The sequence below is a fragment of the Lolium rigidum genome, chromosome 5 (genome assembly GCF_022539505.1).
Source record: "Lolium rigidum isolate FL_2022 chromosome 5, APGP_CSIRO_Lrig_0.1, whole genome shotgun sequence".
Lineage (NCBI taxonomy): Eukaryota > Viridiplantae > Streptophyta > Magnoliopsida > Poales > Poaceae > Lolium > Lolium rigidum.
This window is the reverse complement of record NC_061512.1, coordinates 233,797,580-233,815,843: the sequence shown is the minus strand read 5'-3', so window position 1 is coordinate 233,815,843 and position 18,264 is coordinate 233,797,580. Positions and strand designations below refer to the sequence as shown.

Sequence of the window (18,264 nt, the reverse complement as noted above, 5' to 3'; positions counted from 1 at the left end):
TTGTCGCTGTTCTACAAACCTCCGCTCTTGGAGGCCCAACACCTGTCTACAAGAATAGAAGCTCCCGTAGACATCAAACACTTTTCCGGCGCCGTTGCTCGGGGAGGAAAGGTAAAAGGCACTCATACTCCGGTTCCGTGTAACAGTACTTTTCTGGCGCCATTGTGTGTGTGCTCGAAGCTATTTCCTTTAGATCCTGCAATTGCATCTTTTTGTTTCTTGTTTACACTAGTAAGGCATAATGGACAACAATGAGCTTCTTATTCTATTTCCCGATTTAAGTTGGATGGTTTGATCCGAAAATTAAAAAACCCATGGAACATATTAGTATGAACACTTTGAACACCATTGTTGCTAATGATATGGAAAATTCTAAGCTTGGGGAAGCTGGTTTTGATGAGCTTGATATTTTTAGTTCCCCAAGCATTGAGGAGAAAATTTTCTTTGATGATACTTTGCCTCCTATTTATGATGATTATAATGATAGTGGTCTTTTGGTGCCGCCTATTATGGAGGATAAATTTGATTATGATTATAATATGCCTCCTATATTTGATGATGAGAATAATAATGATAGCTACTTTGTTGAATTTTCTCCCACTACAACTAATAAAATTGATTATGCTTATGTGGAGAGTAATAATTTTATGCATGAGACTCATGATACGAACGCTTTATGTGATAGTTATATTGTTGAGTTTGCTCATGATACTACTGGATATTATTATGAGAGAGGAAAATATGGTTGTAGAAATTTTCATGTTACTAAAACACCTCTCTATGTGCTGAAATTTTTTAAGCTACAGTTGTTCTATCTTCCTATGCTTGTTACTTTGCTCTTCATGAAATTGTTTATTTACAAGATTCCTTTTCATAGGAAGCATGTTAGACATAAATTTGTTTTGAATTTGCCTCTTGATGCTCTCTTTTGCTTCAAATACTATTTCTTGCGAGTGCATCATTGAAATTGCTGAGCCCATCTTAATGGCTATAAAGAAAGAACTTCTTGGGAGATAACCCATGTGTTTATTTTGCTACAGTATTTTTATTTTGTATTTGTGTCTTGGAAGTTGTTACTACTGTAGAAACCTCTACTTATCTTATTTGATTGCATTGTTGTGCCAAGTTAAGTCTTTGATAGTAAGGTTCATACTAGATTTGGATTACTGCGCAGAAACAGATTTCTTGCTGTCACGAATCTGGGCAAAATTCTCTGTAGGTAACTCAGAAAATTATGCCAATTTACGTGAGTGATCCTCAGATATGTACGCAACTTTAATTCAATTTGAGCATTTTCATTTGAGCAAGTCTGGTGCCTCAATAAAATTCGTCTTGACGAACTGTTCTGTTTTGTCAGATTCTGCCTTTTATTTCGCATTGTCTGTTTTGATATGTTCGATGGATTTTTTGATTCCATTAACTTTCAGTAGCTTTGTGCAATGTCCAGAAGTGTTAAGAATGATTGTGTCACCTCTTAACATGTGAATTTTGATTATGCACTAACCCTCTAATGAGTTTGTTTCGAGTTTGGTGTGGAGGAAGTTTTCAAGGGTCAAGAGAGGAGGATGATACAATGTGATCAAGAAGAGTGAAAGCTCTAAGCTTGGGGATGCCCCGGTGGTTCATCCCTGCGTATTTCAAGAAGACTCAAGCATCTAAGCTTGGGGATGCCCAAGGCATCCCCTTCTTCATCGACAAATTATCAGGTTCCTTCTCTTGAAACTATATTTTTATTCGGTCACATCTTATGTACTTTACTTGGAGCGTCTGTATGTTTTTGTTTTTGTTTTTCTTTGAATAAATGATTGCTTGGGAGAGAGACACGCTCCGCTGGTTCATATGAACACATGTGTTCTTAGCTTTTAATTTTCATGGCGAAGGTTGAAACTGCTTCGTTAATTGTTATATGGTTGGAAACGGAAAATGCTACATGTAGTAATTGGTAGAATGTCTTAGATAATGTGATACTTGGCAATTGTTGTGCTCATGTTTAAGCTCTTGCATCATATACTTTGCACCTATTAATGAAGAAATACATAGAGCTTGCTAAAATTTGGTTTGCATAATTGGTCTCTCTAAGGTCTAGATAATTTCTAGTATTGAGTTTGAACAACAAGGAAGACGGTGTAGAGTCTTATAATGTTTACAATATGTCTTTTATGTGAGTTTTGCTGCACCGGTTCATCCTCGTGTTTGTTTCAAATAGCCTTGCTAGCCTAAACCTTATATCGAGAGGGAATACTTCTCATGCATCCAAATCCTTGAGCCAACCACTATGCCATTTGTATCCACCATACCTACCAACTACATGGTATTTCTCCGCCATTCCAAAGTAAATTGCTTGAGTGCTACCTTTAAACAATTCAAAATGCTCCTCAATTTGTGTTAATGTTTTATAGCTCATGAGGAAGTATGTGGTGTTTATCTTTCAATCTTGTTGGGCAACTTTCACCAATGGACTAGTGGCTTCATCCGCTTATCCAATAATTTTGCAAAAAGAGCTGGCAATGGGATTCCCAGTCCCAAATTAATTAACCAAAATAGACACTCCTCCATGGTATGTGATTGTTGGACGGCACCCGAAGGATTCGGTTAGCCATGGCTTGAGAAAGCAAAGGTGGGGAGGAGTGTCATCATAATAAAACTAAAATAAAAAGGCACTCCTCCATGGTATGAGATTGTTGGCAGGCACCCGAGGATTCGGTTAGCCATGGTTTGTGAAAGAAAGGTTGGAAGGAGTGCCACACAAAAATAAAATAAAATGGGAGCCGCTCTTTGAAGGTTTGTCTGGCAAGGGGGTTAGAGTGCCCACTACCATTCGTTGACAACAACAAACACCTCTCAAAACTTTACTTTTATGCTCTCTTTATGTTTTCAAAACCAAAGCTCTAGCACAAATATAGCAATCGATGCTTTCCTCTTTGAAGGACCATTCTTTTACTTTTATTGTTGAGTCAGTTCAACTATTTCTCTCTACCTCAAGAAGCAAACACTTGTGTGAACTGTGCATTGATTCCTACATACCTGCATATTGCACTTGTTATATTACTCTATGTTGACAATATCTGTGATATATACATGTTATAAGTTGAAAGCAACCGCTGAAACTTAATCTTCCTTTGTGTTGCTTCAATACCTTTACTTTGAATTATTGCTTTATGAGTTAACTCTTATGCAAGACTTATTGATGCTTGTCTTGAAGTACTAATCATGAAAAGTCTTTGCTATATGATTCAATTGTTTACTCATGTCATTTACATTGTTTTGATCGCTGCATTCATTACATATGCTTACAATAGTATGATCAAGGTTATGATGGCATGTCACTCCGGAAATTATCTTTGTTTATCGTTTACCTGCTCGGGACGAGCAGAAACTAAGCTTGGGGATGCTGATACGTCTCCGACGTATCGATAATTTCTTATGTTCCATGCCACATTATTGATGATATCTACATGTTTTATGCATGCTTTTATGTCATATTTATGCGTTTTCCGGAACTAACCTATTGACGAGATGCCGAAGGGCCAGTTGCTGTTTTCTGCTATTTTTGGTTTCAGAAATCCTAGTAAGGAAATATTCTCGGAATTGGACGAAATCAACGCCGAAGATCTTAGAATCCCCGGAAGCATCCAGAACACCCGAGAGCCGCCAGAGAGGGGACACAGGCCCCCCAGGTGATAGGCCGGCGCGGCCCAGGGGTGGCTCGCGCCCCCCCGTGGTGTCGTCGCCTCGTTGACCCTCTGACGCCGCCTCTTCGCCTATAAGAAGCCCCTCGATACGAAAAAGTCACGGTACGAGAAACCATCCAGAGCCGCCGCCATCGCGAAGCCAAGATCTGGGGGACAGGAGTCTCTGTTCCGGCACGCCGCCGGGATGGGGAAGTGCCCCCGGAAGGCTTCTCCATCGACACCGCTGCCATCTCCATCGCCATCTTCATCACCGCTGCTGTCTCCCATGAGGAGGGAGTAGTTCTCCATCGAGACTCGGGGCTGTACCGGTAGCTATGTGGTTAATCTCTCTCATATGTACTTCAATACAATAATCTCATGAGCTGCCTTACATGATTGAGATTCATATGATGATGCTTGTAATCTAGATGTCATTATGCTAGTCAAGTGGATTTTACTTATGTGATCTCCGGAGACTCCTTGTCCCACGTGTGTAAAGGTGACGAGTGTGTGCACCGTGTGGGTCTCTTAGGCTATATTTCACAGAATACTTATTCACTGTTATGAATGGCATAGTGAAGTGCTTATTTATATCTCTTTATGATTGCAATGTGTTTTGTATCACAATTCATCTATGTGCTACTCTAGTGATGTTATTAAAGTAGTCTATTCCTCCTGCACGGTGTAATGGTGACAGTGTGTGCATCGTGTTAGTACTTGGCGTAGATTATGATTGTGATCTCTTGTAGATTATGAAGTTAACTATTGCTATGATAGTATTGATGTGATCTATGCCTCCTTTTGTAGCGTGAAGGCGACAGTGTGCATGCTATGTTAGTACTTGGTTTGGTTATGTTGATCTGTCATGCACTTTAAGGTTATTTAAATATGAACACTGAATATTGTGGAGCTTGTTAACTCCGGCATTGAGGGTTCGTGTAATCCTACACAGTTAGTGGTGTTCATCATCCAACAAGAGAGTGTAGAGTCTAGCATCTATCTATTTATTTATGTGATCAATGTTGAGAGTGTCCACTAGTGAAAGTATAATCTCTAGGCCTTGTTCCTAAATACTGCTATCGCTGCTTGTTTACTGTTTTACTGCATCTCTACTGCCCGCAATATTACCATCATCAACCACACGCCAGCAAGCACTTTTCTGGCGCCGTTACTACTGCTCATACTTATTCATACCACCTGTATTTCACTATCTCTTCGCCGAACTAGTGCACCTATTAGGTGTGTTGGGGACACAAGAGACTTCTTGCTTTGTGGTTGCGGGGTTGCATGAGAGGGATATCTTTGACCTCTTCCTCCCTGAGATCGATAAACCTTGGGTGATCCACTTAAGGGAAACTTGTTGCTGTTCTACAAACCTCTGCTCTTGGAGGCCCAACACTGTCTACAAGAATAGAAGCTCCCGTAGACATCAAAGCTCCACGTCCACTCGCAGAGCTCGAATGGGGGAAATGGGGACGAGATTTTCGGTGTTGAGCGGTGCGGTGATATAAGCCGGCCAATTCGGCGGGAGGTGAAAAAATTTCTCCCGCCGACTTTTCGTGGTTCCACGCATGCTCGCGCCATCTCTCAGCTTGCACGCACGGGGCACAACTTTTCACCTTTTCGGCCGCCTGGAGCTTGGCTCGCGTAAAACAAAGGAATCGAGCGTCCCTCCGCGTGGAGCAAAAATAGTCCACGTCCTCATCATCGAGGTATTTGAGGTACGCCTCAATGACGGCGCATAGCTACTCGTGTTCAGCCTCAAACCACCTCATCCACAGTGCCAAGTCCACGGCGTAGGCAGGGTCCAATCTCAATTCTGGCGGCAGGTACGCCCGCTGTCACAGGTTCTCCCGGCGGCGAGTAGGGCTGCGCATTGGGATGGTGGGCACCAGTACCCTTGCCCCGGTTGAGGTTCCACCTGTGTGGCAGGTGGACGTGTTGGGCCAGGGCAGAGGCACGCCGGCCTCTGCGAACTGGTGGGAGGGTCAACCTCCATGTAGACGCGCCACTCCGAGCGCAGTACATGGCTTATGCGCTGCGCAGAAGAACTAGCGGCCCCCATTGCCATCGTCGCCGCTAAAGCGAGACCCGTAGGCCCCGTGGTTGTCGTGCCCGGGACGAAACCACCTGCCGCCCTTCGACGTGGCCTCGAGCTAGGGCGCTGCTAGGGTTTCTATCGGTGGGAGAGAATGGGGACCGGGGAATGGTGTGGGCTCGGGGATGACGACGTGTCTTCATTTAAGAAGAACACATGGACCCGCATCGCCTTTCTGGTCGCGTACATGCGGGGCCGGCGCAACCTAGCGTGGACACGCGTGGTCGCATGGACACACGTGTCATGTCCACAGCCACAGCAAAAAAAAACCTTCTTTTTGCCGTCGTCTCATGCTGCATATCTCTAGCTCGGCAACAACAAGAAAACTAAGAGCATCTTCAGTTGCCTCCCTCAAAAGATTTAGGACGCGCCAAATACCTAACTTCGCTGCAGCGCGTCCCAAAGGTCACTCTAGTCCGGGCGTGCATCAAATGTTGTTCAACGTGCCCACTCCGTCTGTATACATAGGGCTCTATCGAAACGCCAGACACAACTTTAACACCTGATTTTTGCTTGAGGGTCACGTTAGAAGGACAAGGCTAGGAACGGGCGCCCTAAACACGGCGCCACGTTGTAGCGTCCCAAACGATTGAGCTGTCGGTTTATCGGGATGTCGTTCGGAGGATGCAACTAGAGATGCTCTAGCAAGGATACCCACAGTCATGGACAGTACATGTACACGACTTGCATTCTCACGGTATGCTGATTTTTTTTTTTTTGAGAATTCACCACCCATTTATTTAAATGATAGCCTGCTACTTACAAACTCCCTGGGGTGGATCAATGAACCAAACATGTCTACCTAACTCTAGATAAATCGAACTGCGAGCTAAAACATGAGCATCAACATTTAACTTTCTTCCCTCATGGACGAACTGCACCGTCTGAAACTCCATGACGCGCGCCTTAATCTCCTGGACGATATGCCCATATGATCCCATTCCCTCTCCTCTGATACTGCTAATGGCGTTGCTACAATCAGAAGCCAGTATAAACCTCTGAAGCGAAATGTCTGTTGCCAGAGCCATTCCTTCACGACATGCCATGGCTTCCAACATCTCCGGATACGTCACTCCTATGATCACCACCGAAGAGGCGCCAAGGAACAGTCCATCTGATCCTCGAACCACTGCCGCGATCGCCCCAGTCGAGGAGTTCTTCGATAGGGCTGCGTCAACATTTACCTTAGCGAAACCCACCGTCATGGACAGTACATGTACACGACTTGCATTCTCACGGTATGCTGATGGTGCTAGAAGGATAGGCTTTAATTTGCCGGGAGCCCATGCCACGCAGCATCACAGATAATTCAGCTAGCTAGGATGATCAAGATACTGCTGCTACTGCCATAGCCGGTGATCCCCTCAAATGATCCATCGATCATACTGTACATGGTACGACACATGCATTGGACGATCAATCGATCCAACGTGCGCGTGCGTACGAACGGCGCGGAATTATTGACCTCCTCAACCGGCCGATGCGTGTGCGCCGGCCCCGCCGGCAGTCGATCTACTGTCCGGCCGGCCCGGCGGTCAGAGAGGATCGGGGCGTCGTCGTCGATGATTGATCCATGGAGGCGACAAGCGGAGGGCCACCCGGAGTAAAAGGCCTTGTTTGCAGCCATCTCTCTCGCCCTTTCCCCCCGGCACTGCGCTGCTCGTCCGCACCTGCTGAAACCTGAATGCATGCATGCAGGCCGCTGCGTGTTCTCCGCGTACGCACAGTGGCCGCGCAGTGCTGCGGCCGGCCGGGGAGGAGATCGGGAGATCGGGCATGTGCTGCGAAATCCATCCGGTGACTAACGTCTGCAGCCTGCAAATTCTGCAACTGCATTCATGCATGCTGCAAATTCCTTTCGCTTGTCTAGCAGCAGATCCTTCGCTTCTCCTTCCTTCTTCCCACAACAGCGACCATCTGTTTGCGTGGAACTGCCGATCCCTCTTTCTGATTTCTCGGTCAGTTCCTTCTCGTTTGTCTGAGCGGTTCGTATGAGTTACTCCTCTGCCCTTTTGCTTGCTTGCTCAGCTGCCGCGGTCAGTTGCTAGCTGCTGATCAGGTGCTACGTGCGGCATTAGTTCGGTTAGGCGTCAGTCAGTGTGCCGCTGCACTGCCGCTGACATTGACCTGCAACTCTGGCATGCATGATGGTCAATCGCTTTTTTCATAGCAGCACTATTGCTTTCAGATTTCCTTCGCTGAAACACCACTTTTTTTTTTCTTTGAGCACAACATATGGCCTTCATATATAAATCATAGCGGGTACTACTTCTATCCATAAATAAATGTCTTATACTTGTCAAAATTTGAATACATGTAGACACAATTTTGTACTCCCTCCGGTCGGATTAAATTGACGCATGGTCAACCATCAAGTACGCACCGCTGGTACTCTTTTGCGTCGATTAATTTGGACCGGAGGTAGTAGTATATAAATACATTCAAATCTAGACAAATCTAAAACATCTATGTATAAATGGAAGGAGTACATCCGAATCGGTCCACGGCTACAAAAGCTAAACATGCCGGCCATAATCTAGGGACGGAGCATTCCGTCCGAACCACGTCTTGCTTCGTTGCTCTCCCTTGAAACACGAAATTAATGAAAGAAGACTTTCTTTTTGTTCTAAAAATAAGTTACATTGAACCGGTACGTGATAGTACATGAGGCGATCGGGAGGCGGCGGCCAATCTAAAAACAATCGTGGTTTTCCGTCCCTCTCAGCGGCAACGCTGCCATATGCTCCGTCGCTGGTGGTCTTAGGGCCTTGGAGATGCGGTGGACCACGACCTCTCGTCAGCTCTCGTCGGCGGGAGGGTTCCCTTTTTTGTTTAATTTGTTTTTCATTGTCTTTTTTTTTGCATGATAAGGCGGCGGCTACATTCTGAAATCAAAATAAGGACTTTCCCGTCCTACTGTTGCTCCGTTGGTATTTCGCGGTAACCGAAAATTCCGGTCCCGCCCGGTATGAAATCCTAAGCTAGAAAAAAAACGTTGATACAATATTGTATCTGGTGTTTCAGATCGTTATGATTCCATAAAGTGGATATGAATTCTCTAAAATGGATCGGAAACTGGTGCGAAAATTATACCCCCATATATGGGAGGCTGTGCTTTAATTTTGCCGGGAGCCCATTCCACGCAATACATCATTCACACATAATTCATCTAGCTAGCTAGGATGATCTAGAGATACTGGTACTGCTATAGCCGGTGATCCCCCCAAATGATCCATCTATCATACATTGTACGACCCATGGTGTCGACGATCAATCGAGCCAACGTGCGCGCGCGTACGAACGGTGCGGAATTATTGGCCTACTCAACCGGCCGATGCGTGTGCGCCGGCCCCGCCGGCAGTCGATCGGCTGTCCTGGCCTGCCGGCGGTCAGAGGATTGGGACGTCGTCGTGGACGATGGATCCATGCATCGGAAGGGGAGCCAACAGGCGGACGACCACCGGGAACAAAAGGCGTTGTTTGCAGCCATCTCTCCGCCTCATTCCCCTGGCACTGCTGAAACCTGAATGCATGCATGCAGATGCAGGCCGCTGCTCCCGACGTGCGCACAGTGGTTGCGCAGTGCTGCGGGGAGGAGATCGATCGGTCAGGCCTGTGCTGCGAAGTTCACATCTGCAGCCTGGCCGTGGCTGCAACTCTGCAACTGCAAGGCTGCGAAAGCATTCATGCATGCTGCTGTTCCTTTCGCTTGCCCATCGGCAGCAGATCCTTCGGCTCTTCTTCCCACTGCAGCGATCATCGATTGGCGTCGAATTGCCTCTCTTCCTCTGTCCGATTTCTCGGTCAGTTCCTCCACGTTTGTCTGATGGACGGACATGATGAAAATTATCACTCTTGCAACACTGAACGCGATTCATATCAGTTGCTCCTCACCTTTTTGATTGCTCAGGTCAGGTGCGGCGTTCAGCTGTTGGTGGCCAGCAGCTGCGGCATGAGCTCGGCTACGCGTCAGTCAACGTGCGGCAGCCGGCAGCTGGAGCTAGTAGGAAATGAACTGAGTACATTTCAGCATGATGGTAGAGCTGGGAATCTGCACACACATGGACATGGCACTCTGGCTGGCATGGTAGCCAGCCTGAAGCGCACAGCCTGCAGCACTGTTGCTTTAAGTTTTCCTTTGTTGGAACACCACATGATCGAACAGATCGACCTTCGCAAAGCATAAACTTCGGTGCGTCCTAAACTAGGCCTACAACAGACGAACCCGGAACTAGAAGAATTATACAAGAAATTAATCGACCGAACCGATCGAGAGGCCGGCCGGCTGGTGGCAGTCTGGCAGATCGCAGCAACAGCAGAATCAGGACGCCCGGATCCGCTTCTCTGGCGGCATGGTCCGGAACACGGCGGAGAGGTCTCGCGGGACGACGATGTACGCCCGGGCTGTCGTCGTCGTCGTAGAAGTAGGCCGCGACTTCCGCTTCACGGACGGCAGACGAGGCACCGGCGCCGGAGGGCACACCTCCGGCGTCCGGAGCCTGCTCTCCTCCGACGTGGGCGTCGCCGGCTCCTTCTGATCCTCCAACGCCGGCTTCGTCATCTTCTCCTCTGCTGCCGGCTCTAGGGTGGTCGTCGTCGATGTCGCCTGCAGGGACGGAGCGGCCGAAGCGGCGTCAGCGGCGGACGGCGAAGGGGGTGCTAATGGCGCCGTCTTGATCGGCGTCAGCGGCAGTAAGCCCTCGTCGGCGAAAGAGGCCATCGCTGTCCGCCGAATCGGCGGTGAAATTCGCCGCGCAAGTGGGTGGAATTGGAATGGGATCGAATTCTTGTTCTCCGGTGGGTGCAGAAACTGGGTAAAAAAATGGACAGAGAGAGAGAAAGAGAGGTGTTGCGCGAAGTGTTAAATAGCAGCAGTGGACACAGGAGATCAGTGGCACGGATGTGAAGGAAATGAAAAGCTTTTATGAGGGTTTAATTGCAACTTTGGGGGGTTTACTAGTTTGCTTCGCTATGAACTTATTACTACATGAGTTTGTGCATCTTACAAGTGGATCTTCAAAGTACCTATAGGATTATTTTGTTTGTTCATCTACACATTATATATGGGGCAAAGAAGTTGAATTACAAAGATGACATAAACATACAAAATCTATAATTTACGTAGAAAGGGATGTAACAAGTACTCTAACGACCAATGTTAGTTCTCCATTTCACACAGTTTTTAAGCATGTGTAAGTGTGTAAGAAGTAGCGAGAAAATTCACATATAACGCCCCTTACTCTCTCGTAACCGGATGACAACATATCCAATTGTTTATTTAATGTCCCACGCAGAGGAGGAAATCCCCACCTGAATTTATTCGATTCAAATTCAAATGTACATAGCAGGACTCCCGTCGTCGTGCTCTTATTCCCCCCGTTGTTTCCAGTGTGCGGCCCTTTCGTGCATAGCACGTTGTGTAGCAATGATGACGACCTATACAAGGCTAAGTTCGTGGGAGCAAAGATTGGATTCCTCAATATGGTCTAGAAAGGAAATGACCACCTTGGTGTTTGATTCTTGCATTGGCCTAGGAAGAAAAGTTTGGCGCCATATTCGAAGTGCTTCTATATATCGTTTGAGCGTGGTAACCCGCCTATTAGCCGCGTTTGAATTTGGTTGGGCCGCAACCCACACATCTTGAATGACCGGTCCAGTGCGGGGTGAACGTCATATCCAAATGTAGCGTGAATTAAATTGTGGCTCTAGCGTGGCGTTGTTGGGCCGAAATGAACGACATATCCATATGTAGTGTGAATTAAATAGTGAATCCAGCGTTGCATCGTTGAGCTGAAGTGAACGACATATCCAAATATAATGTGATCCAAATATAATGTGAATTAAATTGTGCATATAGCGTAGTGATGTCAGGCAAAATGAATACCGCGAGAACATCGCATTCTAGTTTGAAGCTTGAAAATTGATAGCTATCAAAATAGCATGTATGAGAAACATTGGTGTGATGAACTAGAGCGAGGAGGTGGCAAGGATGGTTCATATGGAATTGAGGGGTTAATAATTGAATTAGTCATAACTGCTAAAGAGGTAGTAATTTTGTTTACAAATATAGGATAAAAAAAAATCTAAATAGGAGGCGATGCTTTTGGGCATTTTAGAAATGGATCTTCTAAATCTCAAGATGCAATTCCCAAATGCAATTGAAATCAATGGATTTACTTCCTTTCATATGTCGGTCACGGGATAACCGTTGCCATCCATAGTGGCAATGTACTCGTGCAACTATAACGGGAGTCCTATGGCTACTCTCTCTATGTGCTTTCGTAGCTCGTTCCCTCCCCTCTCCCGAGAGTCTCTCTCTGACCCTAGGCTCTTCCCCCTCTTCTTTGGCGGCCTCGCTGGACGAAGGGGGTCGAGGAGAGGAGGGTGGCCTCCTGTATATGGTATTACAATATGGACCCTAAGCATCATGCCATGGCGGGTTTCCCCTCCTGATGGCTAGCAGAGGCGTTCTCTGACGAATCTCCGAGGTTCATGAGGCCGAGATCTGGAGGCGAATATAGCGGGATTCCTGTCAATAAGCCGTGTGTGGTGTGAACCCAAATCTAGCCAACATGGGTGCACGGCTACCGTTGGTAGTTCGCTAGGCCATGATGGTGATGGGCGAGGAGGGCGGTGGTGGTGCCCGAAGTGTCAAGCTCCCCTTCATCGATGGCGGAGAAGGTTCTTTCTGTAAAAGTTAAGAACCGCGTTGTATTTTATTTTCTTTGGAGGTTCTCGGTGTAAACTGTAAGCCCGACGCTCCAAACTTTGGCAGCTTCTGCGCCCTTTGTGGGTTTGTAATTAACCGTGGTCAAGAAAACACGCGTAACAAGCATTAGTAGCACAGAAAAATTGAAGTACTCCGGATGGCGACACCTGGCGCAAGTTAAACTTGATTGTCCGTAGCTCCTAGAAATGCGTGGCGGGCGTACTCAGCACCGCGAGCACGCTGCGTTCGTCGGAAACTTTTCTTTCCGTTGGAGAGGTAGCGTGCGTAGGTGTAGATAGCCAGCGAAACGGCACGTAGCATTGGTCTCCGTCATTAACTGTGTACAGTCGAAAAGCTTCGGACGGACGGCTGGATGAGCAGTGGCTCAACGGAAGCAGCCAAGCCGGGCAGGGCAGCAATTGGAAGGTTGCCAAAAGCGCGGCTGGCTAGCGACCGAGAGCCAGCTTTTCGCAGCTCTTCTGGTTCTGCCGTTTCTTCGGTCCTCAGAGCGGCCGGCCACCTTCCCCGGTCGGTCGTACCTGACCGATGGAGCTAGCGGCCCTGCCGTGCATGCCATGCACACGCGGTCCCGATCGATGGTGGTGGAATTTCGCGTGGATGCGGCCGGACCGAACCATCGGACCAGCGCTGAGCGCTGGCGTGTCTGCTGCGTGGGATGGGGCCAGCGGGGTTCCCCTCGTGGCCTCGTGTGTTTCATCTCTTTGGCGATTCGCGTCACGATTGCTGCCTACCTTGCTTGCTACCCTAGGGAGACCGGGCTTTGCCCACAGAGGGCAGTCTAGGCGCGCGTAACCATGTTGTAAGTATTTTTAACGAGAATATTTTCACCTCTGCGGCCAGTGCCAAGAGCCGAACATGCAGAGCAGAGGCGATCATGGCCACGATGTGCGCAGTCCTCCGAACGACACGATGGATGGAACGGTAGCATGACATGCAAACTTCATGCATGCATGCATGACATGGACTCTACGCATTCCAAATGGATTATGCATCACAGTTTTACTGGAGTGTGTATACATGCAAACTTCATCGTTGTATATTTTGGTTGACCCTTTCACTTATACTCCCGTGAATATGAAAATTAAGGGCCACGAATAAACTGATTTAGCAATCCAAAAACCAGAATAAACTGATTAATGACCACTGTGGTGTTCGGAGAGAAAATTGGCGATTGGCGCATGAAAGCTAGTACGGAGTGTTCAAATTCAAATTCTTTTGTGTGCACATAATCCTTTTTTTTTTTACTTGCAGAAAAATCAGGTACGCCACCTTTCAATTCCAATTGTTATCGTTGCAGGAAAGTCTTGGCACTTCCAATTCCAGTTCATATCATTTCTACGTACTGTGACAATGATAAATAATTGATGACAATGATTCGTGGCTGATGAATGACCGTGGTGGTGCATGAAGATACCAAAAAAAAAGTTTTAGTTGCATAATTTCGTATCTTTTTAGGTCTCGAAAAATACAGGAAAATATCTCATGTAGAGTGTAGATGACATGACCTTACAAATTTCCCTATACTATAATCAAGGTATGTAGTAAGTGCGAAAATTACAACATACTATGTGCGATCTAAATTAGCGGCATATTGTTTTGTCTAGATTCAAGTGTATCTAGACCTATTTTAGTTGTAGATACATCTATATCTAGATAAAATTTGCGACACTTATTTTGAACATAGAGATTACCATTTTCATCACAAGTAACTCGTAGACTACCATTAGTGTCTACCTGCAATGTCGTAACCTTTTCTTCTTTTCACATGAAGGTTCATTTTCAGTACGGTGCCAAAAAATGAGAGGTCAAGTTCTACCTTGCCATTTTGTATATGTATGGATTTCTCATTTTCAAATGTATAGAAGTCACATGGTACGGTTTTATGGCCAAGTATTTCCGGTATATATTCCTTTTGATGGAGATTAATATGTTTGTACAGTCCCGTCACATCAATTTCATTGCATGCAACAAGACACTAGTAGAAAACAAGCCTTTCATTCGGAGCTGCACGCAGCATTAGTCCCGGTTCTGTTTGGATCCGGGACTAATATGAGCACTAGTCCCGGTTCGAACGGCTAGGATGCCCGCACGGTTTTATTTCCGGTTGAAGACACCGAACGGACTAAAGGGGTTGCAGCGAGAGCTTCCTCTGGTGCGAAAACCTTTAGTCTGGGTTAGTGTTACAAACCGGGATTACCCTTTAGCCCTAGTTTGTAACACTAACCCGTACTACAGGTTTTCTGGGGTTGTTCGGCTCCACACCCCCTCCTCCCCGCGTGGATCACCATTTTTAGCTTTGTAAAATACAAAAGAAAATGATAGAAAATTTAAAATTTAAAATCCTTTTAGATGTAGGTAGGTTAGGTGATCTAGTTATTATGAAAAATAACAAACATGAAATTTGACCCTTTTTTGCAAAAAAACACTGTATTTTTTTGGTAAAATGGGAATATCTTTGGCATAAAGCTCGAAAAAAGTTTGATATATGAAAATGTATCTACACGAAAAATAAAAAATAATTTTTTTGGTGTTATTTATTTATTAAAGATTATTATTTCATCATTACTTTTGTTTATTAAAGGAATTATTTGGAATTTAAACAGTAAAGAAATGTGACATCGTGACCAACAGGTTAATATGATTGATATGATACTAATATCAATAACATGTACGCAAAGCACTTGGAAGCGGGACGAAAGAAACTGGGAAGTTAAGCATGCTATTGTTGGAGCAGTTTGGGGATGGGTGATTGGGCGGGAAGGTTGACCATGAGTAAGTAATTTAACTAGAGATTAAGTGCACTTAGAGACTAAATTGGTCAAATAACTCAAATACTATAAATTCTGAAAAACTAGAGAAAAAGTGGAAGTGGAAAAAAATTACAAAAAGTTTTGAATAAAAAAATACACATGGATGCATTTAGTCCCGGTTTGTGTTACAAACCGAGACTAAAAGGCCTCTGTCCCGGCGCGCTCCCATCGCCAACGTGGAGAGACTTTAGTCTCGGTTCGCAGCACAACTGAAACTGAAGGGAGGCCTTTAGTCCCGGTTTGTGTTACAAACCGAGACTAAAAGGCCTCTGTCCCGGCGCGCTCCCATCGCCCACGTGGAGAGACTTTAGTCTCGGTTCGCAGCACAACTGAAACTGAAGGGAGGCCTTTAGTCCCGATTCCGTAGTCTCAGTTGCAAAACCGGGACTAAATGCCCTTACCAACTGGGACGGATGACCTTTTTATACTAGTGAGACGCGTACCTGCTATGAGTGTGTGAAGTGGAGAGAATATCTAGTACTCCTAGCCATTTGTGTGATGTCAGTTTCCTGGATGAGTCTAACCGTCGGATCAAAAAGTGGCGGCCAAATGATTTGTGTGCAGCATATTTGTGAGTGGTCCCTTGAGATTCCTGAAATCAGCCCGCACTCCATCTAAGCCGGACTCCAAGTGCATAATTTTTATGGATAAAACCTTTTTTTTAACAAGAAATGGCGCCAAAGGCGCCTAAAATTTCATTCAACTCATAAGCAATTTACGTCATGAATTACAAGATTTTTTGAGTTAATCTGTTTTACTGCATCTATTATGGGACAATTGCTATTCCTATGAGTTGAATTTATACAGTTGTAGATAGGCATAGACTGATTTTGTCTAATTGCCTGATGTGCACAATTGTGAGCTACTCCATTTAAATTTCTTTTAACATGATAGATTTGTGCATTGTTGTCAACTACTAGCATCTTGAACATTGCAATCTGTTTTCTGATTTCCCAGGGTACATGTTGGTCTGTAATGGTTTGAGCTGCTGCTGCTTTTGCTAAGATAGAGTTGTCTGTCATAAAAGTGGGCTTCTGAGTGTGAAGTTTAACTGCAATTTCTGCCGCTACAAGCAGAGCTTGGGATTCAGCCTGTAGAACCGAAGGTAATCTGGGCATGGAGGCTTGTATGAGCGCTGTAGCATTGTGATTGTTTTCTCTAATATTGCAATATATTCCAATTCCTGAGACTGTGTTTGCTATTCCTGGAGCCTTCTTTGTTTTCCAAGTGGCATCACGGAAGAATTTTGTATCTATTATATGTAAGTCTGTCTCTAGAGTTTCTCCTTGCCTGGGAAGTTTAGCACTGGCTTGGTTTTGAATAGTCCCTTCATTTCCTTCATCAAAGCTTCGGCTTCTTTGATAAATTGATTTTGTTTGTTCTTTCAATGAGATCTGTGAGGAGAAATTTGACATTCCCAGATTATCATGCATGGCTTTCGCCATTTGATAAATCTGACTTGGCGCTCCTGGTTTCCTGGCAAAAACATTGTCATTTCTAGATTTCCATAGGCACCACATGAAAGTTAAAATGTTTTCTAGAGTGGCATAGGGATGGTTCAAATTTAGAAGATTCAAGTATAATCTGTGTTAGTGTATTGCTATTTTCCGCTATGACTTGGGATCCGATGAACCAAGGGTAAGAGAACCAAGCCACTCGAGCAAAATGACATGTAAAAAATAGGTGTTTATCATCTTCTTCCACACCACACCTTGAGCATAGGGTACTAATATGCTTGGAGAATTTACCTGCTCGAACTCCTGTAGGTATGGCCTTTCTCAACAACCTCCATCCAAATGCTTGCACTCTAGGGGAATCGTTTTGCACATCCAGATTTTTTTCAATAGACCTTTCGTTTCTGGATTGAGTTGTCTTGGTCGTGGTTCCCCAAGTTCTTGCATTCTTTTAAGGCAAGCATAGTAAGCACTCTTTGTATTGCACTTTCCGAGGGAGTAAGCTTCCAACATAGTATGTCATTCTCCTCGGAAGGAAGTATAGGAATTTGCTTGATGTTATTGGCCATGGGTTGCCCGAAGAGCTTATCTATGAGTGTATGATTCCAGCTTTTCTGGTTTGGCATCCAAAGATTATTCACTTGAGCTGGATAAGAGAATCCCTCTTGTTGGGTAAGCAGATTGTCATAGATGGTGTCCCAATCTGTGCACCAAGGGGTACTCCAAATGGATACATTTCCTTTTGTGATTTGGTAGAAAGAGTGGGATTTAAGAATTGGAAGGACTTTAATAATAGATGTCCAGAATGCTGATTTTGGAGTGTTTGGTTTGGGTCTCCATATCGAACTGTCTGGAAAATATTTCGATTTGAGGATGGAGTGTAGAAAATTGTTTGGATATTTTGCTATCCTCCAGGCGGCCATAGGAATGAGTGCTTGATTCATAGCTTGCAAATTCCTGATTCCTAGACCCCCTTCATTTTTGGGGGCACATATGTCTTTCCAGGCTCTAAGGCAAAGGCTTTTAGCATTTGCTTCTTCTCTCACACCCGTCCACCAAAAGTTCCTGAGATAGCATTCAGTTTTGCAATGAATTTCTTTGTAAAGAGAATGTTGGACATATAATATACAGGAATGGAGGCAAAAACAGATTTAATTAATTCTAGTCTTGCAGCATGAGAAAGCTTATCTGCTTTATAAGTGATGAGTTTGTTCTTGAATTTGTCAATCACAAAGTTGTAAGCTTCAGTTCTGTTCTTTCCCGGAATGATAAGAGGATGTCCCAAGTGAATAAAATTTCTATCCATATCTTCCACCGGAAAGATTTGTTTGACAGCATGTATGATTTCAGGAGGCACATTCTTGCTGAACATTATCCCTGATTTCCTCCAATTTGGAGTTTGTCCTGATTTTGCACAGAAATCTTGAAGAATATTTCTCATACGAGTAGCTTGTTGTATAGATGCCTGCCACATACCAGTAAATCGTCTGCAAAAAGGAGA

At 45.1% G+C, this 18,264-nt stretch overlaps 1 protein-coding gene across 1 annotated transcript; it reads right to left on the bottom strand.

Moving 5' to 3' along the window:
• Positions 1-9,995: 9,995 nt before the first annotated feature.
• On the bottom strand, positions 9,996-10,489 carry LOC124652285 (proteoglycan 4-like). The gene has a single exon (XM_047191303.1). The coding sequence runs from the start codon at positions 10,487-10,489 to the stop codon at positions 10,091-10,093; it is 399 nt and encodes a 132-aa protein (XP_047047259.1). The 3' UTR covers positions 9,996-10,090.
• Between the last annotated feature and the right edge of the window lie 7,775 nt (positions 10,490-18,264).